At 49.3% G+C, this 4,503-nt stretch overlaps 1 protein-coding gene across 1 annotated transcript; it reads left to right on the top strand.

Moving 5' to 3' along the window:
- The first annotated feature begins 617 nt into the window (after positions 1 to 617).
- On the top strand, positions 618 to 3,839 carry LOC103721408 (transcription factor bHLH30-like). Its single transcript, XM_008811606.4, has 3 exons — positions 618 to 1,963; positions 2,732 to 3,183; positions 3,322 to 3,839. The coding sequence occupies exons 1-3, from the start codon at positions 1,283 to 1,285 to the stop codon at positions 3,362 to 3,364; spliced, it is 1,176 nt and encodes a 391-aa protein (XP_008809828.2). The 5' UTR covers positions 618 to 1,282; the 3' UTR covers positions 3,365 to 3,839.
- The last annotated feature ends 664 nt before the right edge of the window (positions 3,840 to 4,503 follow it).

A 4,503-nucleotide genomic window follows, 5' to 3' on the forward strand; every position in this document is an offset into this window, starting at 1 on the left:
CATGAAGCAATTAGAATTACGAAAGATTCGGTATGCTATTCGCAGCGGAAGAATAACCTTGGAAAACAGAACAGAAACAGCACTAATTCGATGCATAAAATGATGGCTGCTATACTGCATGCGCTCAATCCGTCTCCATGATGACCAGGATACGGGAGATTTACGGACGGGAGGAGGCAAAGTGTGGGAGGCATAAATGCCTCGAGCAGCCCACGTCACTATAGCGTGGCTCTGACATCATCATCAACCCCTTCTTCCCCTCCCCTTTTCTCTCTCTCTCTCTCCCTCCCTTGCGGGCGTTGGTGCTGCGCCTGTGGTGGTGGCATCATTCGGATCCTTGAATGGGGAGAGGCGAAAGGGATAAAAAGGGCAGGCGGGGGGGGGGGGGGGGGGGGGGGGGGACCAAATCAAGTGCATGTGCGCGACCACCGAAACCATAAGGGGTCCGAAAGCGGCAAACAAGACCCGGCCCGAAAGGCCCCAGTAGTCCCACTAACTCACTCTCCTCTCTCCCTTTACCAAAAAGCATATAAAATCCCACGGAAACTGAGATGCTAGGAAAAAAAGAAAGGTTTTGGGAGACCAGAGAAAAGGCTAGAGGAGTAGAAAGAAAGAAGAAGGGAGCATGAAGCAAAGATGGCTGGGACTATGTTACTGAAGCCAAAGCCTAAGTGTGTGTGAAAGAGAGAGAGAGATAGAGAGAGAGAGGAGGAGTGTATTCCAAGACACAATGATTACGTCGTCTTAGGGAAGGCAGGAGGGGGAGGCGTGGAATTGGAAAGCAGAGGGTTTGGAGGGAGGCAGAACGTGGATCTTGACCGAGGTGGACCTGCATCCGATCTTTGGATCTCTTTTCACCGCGTCAGGCCTGGTCGGCTCTATTTCTATACTCGGCCATGGCCATGCGCTCTTTTCACCTTCCCCTCTTTTCTCGCTTCTGTGGCCGCAGCAGCAGAGCGTAATTATAATATCTCCGAGAAGGGCGGTGCCAAAAAGAGAGAACCCCTCCCGATATGGGGAATCGAAGAGCGAATCGCGTAGGAGCAAAGTAAAAGCCCCCGGGGTTGCCGTACACGACCGAGCAGAGTAGAGTGGCTAGCTTATACCACCTCCCCTCTCCCTACGGATAAATAAATAGAGAGCCCGTCTGCTCTCCAGGAAGGAGTAAAAGGAGAAGAAGGGGGAGGCAAACATAAAAAGGATCGCAGCCTTTTATGTTGTAGTAAGCTTAAAGGAGGAGAAAGGGAGAGGAAAGGAAGGGACGTAGGGTTAGGTGAGAGAGATGGAAAGTAATGGAGAGGGTTCTTCTAGTAGGGGCCATGAATTCCAAGGATATCGGGACGAGGAGCAGCAGCAACAGCACTACAACAATAACAACATGAGCAACCAAAGTGGTGGTGGTGGAGGAGGTGAAGGGTTCGTCTTTCCGACGGAAGCTGCTGCTGCTGCTGCTATTGGTGCTGGTGTTGGTGGTGTTGCTTCTTCTTCTGTTCTGCCATGGCCGCTGCCTCCTATACATCACTTAAGCTCGACTCAGTTTGCGCCATCTGATTTAGTCCGAGACCAGAACCAAGAACACTTCTTCCCTTCTCTCCCGCCACTCCCTCCCCCGCCGCCGCCACCTCCTCCTCCCCCTCCTTTCTATGGCGACTTGTACGCACGAAGGGCTTCGACAGCTCTACAATTCGCTTACGGTGGTGCTGGCCTCGGCTCCTCTTCGGATCCTTTGGGACTGGGGGGTCTTTACATGGGATCCGAGGCACTGGCTCGCGGTGGGGGTGTGTCTCCTTTGTCGGCCTTTGGAGGCCTTCATGCGGAGTTGGGTAAGTTGACGCCGCAGGAGATCATGGATGCCAAGGCGCTTGCAGCTTCCAAGAGTCACAGCGAAGCCGAGCGCCGGCGGCGCGAGCGCATCAACGCCCATCTTGCTAAGCTGCGCAGCTTGCTGCCCAGCACCACCAAGGTGACCACTACATTAATCGGTGATATTTTTCATTCACGGTCCGAGCATCCTTCTCAAATCCCACGGCAATCCTCTCATTTACGACATGCATAAATTTGTCACGCCTCTAAATCTCTCATTTTTGCTAGCATCACCACTTCAATACGAAGACTCTTTTCAGATCTATCAAATATTAGGAGTACTAAGTTGACTACTAGTGCAACTACTCCTGATATCTATTCAGGTTGCTCTTTAGCTTGTTCCTTCTTAGAATCCTCTCTTCCTTCTGGGCAGCCCATGGAGTATGGAGAAGAGATAGGAGTAGACAGTAGAGGGACAAAGAATGGAGAGGAGCCGCCCTATTGACTTGAAAAAAGGATCCGGAGGAGGAATAGTCCAGCCAAAAGCTTGCTTTGAATGAGCTTTTGCTGGAGAGGAGTGATACTAGGAAAGACAAACACGCGCACTCCTGTCAGATAAAAGGAGAAGCACTCGGCCGTAGCTTCTTTGTCCATCCACCCACAAATCCCACTCCCACATATGGAAGCGTGCATGCGAGCACCCTGGGAGCTGACCACTCCTCCCCTCTCACATCCGGGGATAATAATAATATTTAATTCTTTATGTGAATCCCACTTCCCTTCTTCCTTAGTCTCCCATTCTTTGTCGAGGACCGTATCGGCCCTCCTCATCTCGCTTCTTGCGTGCTCTTACCTATATATTCTCCAGTCCGCACCTTCACCACCTACCCACTTCAAAATTTTTAACATTTTGCTACTATTCTTGTAGACGGACAAAGCCTCGCTGCTAGCGGAGGTGATCCAGCACGTCAAAGAACTGAAGCGGCAGACGTCGGAAATAGCTGAAGACAGCCCGCTGCCAACCGAATCCGACGAGCTCACAGTTGATGCCAGCAGCGATGAGGATGGCAGATTCATAGTGAAGGCATCGCTGTGCTGCGATGACCGCTCGGACCTCCTTCCAGACCTCATCAAGGCGCTGAAGGCTCTCGGGCTTCGCACACTTAAGGCGGAGATCACCACCCTAGGCGGCCGTGTCAAGAACGTCCTCGTCATCACCGGTGAAGATGATGCCGACCATCAGCAGCAGCAGTCCATCGCCTCCATCCAAGAAGCACTGAAAGCAGTCATGGAGCGGACGACGGCAAGCGACGAGCCGTCCTCGGCCGGTGGTATTAAGCGGCAGCGGACCACCAATCTCTCTACCATACTTGAACACAGGTCTATTTAACTCAAACAAATGATACATGCATAGTAATATGAGGTCATAACTATAGGTATTTCTTTCCCTTTTTTCCCATGAAGGGTTTGGACTGGTATTTATACTTTTGTACTGTTTGGTGTGTGTTTGCTGGCCAGAAGGGGAAGGATTTTGGTTTTGGGGTTTGTGAGATTGCAGTGATAGAGAAAGGGGAGGCCGGGCTTTAGCCGGAAAGGGTTGGGGGAGAGAGTGGGAGTTAATGCTACTAATGATCGATGATGGATATTGGACGGGCAATATTGCACAACTCCTCTGTGGATATCCACCGAAGACGTGCTGGTTTGCTGATCACGGTGCAGTCGCCTCTCTGTTGGTGGCTTGTCTTCTAGTTTTAAGCGTGTCATGAGACGTTTCCATCGATCCAAAGGCGCCGTGCATGACGTAGAATCCAAGGCATGCAACTCCCGTGTGGATATCCACTGAAGAATGGGAAGGGAAAAAGAGGTTGGAACTTGGGGTTCTATAATTCTTCATTGCTCAAGTTATTTATGCCGTTGAAGTTGCCTGAGTTCACTATGTTTCAGCCGATCAAATATTGTGGCTTTTAGGGGCCTTGTTTTAGAGTGCAAGCATGTATTTAGCTCTAGAAATTATGGTCTCTACTTCTGATTGGTTATCTCTCTCTCTCTCTCTCTCATTCATTTCTCATTCACAGTCTGTGAGTACAACTTCTGGAGTATATTCTCTTGTTCTGGACAAGATTATCCAACGCTGAGTAGAGTAATGACTACTCGAGGACTGAAGTTTGTAGGGTTTGGGATGAGGAAATAACATTGCATGCAAGGAATGGTAGAATGTTATAGAGTATCATATTTTCCTTTTGGGTGTGTAAGAAGGACAGACAGACCCTAATTACTGTTTATATAGTAAGTTCTTTGCTTGGAGAGTCGTGACTGTTGTTGGTCTTAGTATACAACATTTTGAATGGGAAATGACCAATTCTATTTTGAGATTGCATGCAAGCAGCCAATATGTCAAAAAATCTTTTCCTTGCGTTTGTTCTTTGGGGTTAAGAAAATATAGCAGTTACTGAACTGCAAAGCTGACGAGAGAGGGAAATATAAGGTAAGCAAAAATGGATAAGGGACAGAAGTACAAGATCAAAAGTGCCCAGAAGCAAGGTGCTTGGAAGGAGTTTGAAAGTACAGGCCTATGGCTCATCCAAGCAACAGGAGATAGAGAAAGCTTTCAGAGGTAAGAAGGACCAAGAGTGAGCAAAGCAAGTGGCAGAGCTCGGTAAAGGGTAATGTGGCAGTTCCACTTCTTTTGTGGCTTCAACA

This window comes from Phoenix dactylifera, chromosome 8 (assembly GCF_009389715.1).
Source record: "Phoenix dactylifera cultivar Barhee BC4 chromosome 8, palm_55x_up_171113_PBpolish2nd_filt_p, whole genome shotgun sequence".
Taxonomy (NCBI): domain Eukaryota; kingdom Viridiplantae; phylum Streptophyta; class Magnoliopsida; order Arecales; family Arecaceae; genus Phoenix; species Phoenix dactylifera.

Bases quoted from the DNA above. Each gene is read 5' to 3' on its own strand.
- LOC103721408 (XM_008811606.4), top strand. From the start codon at position 1,283: ATGGAAAGTAATGGAGAGGGTTCTTCTAGTAGGGGCCATGAATTCCAA. The intron at 1,964-2,731 runs GTGACCACTACA...CTATTCTTGTAG, and splicing joins TGCTGCCCAGCACCACCAAG to ACGGACAAAGCCTCGCTGCT. The intron at 3,184-3,321 runs GTCTATTTAACT...TTTGCTGGCCAG, and splicing joins TCTACCATACTTGAACACAG to AAGGGGAAGGATTTTGGTTT.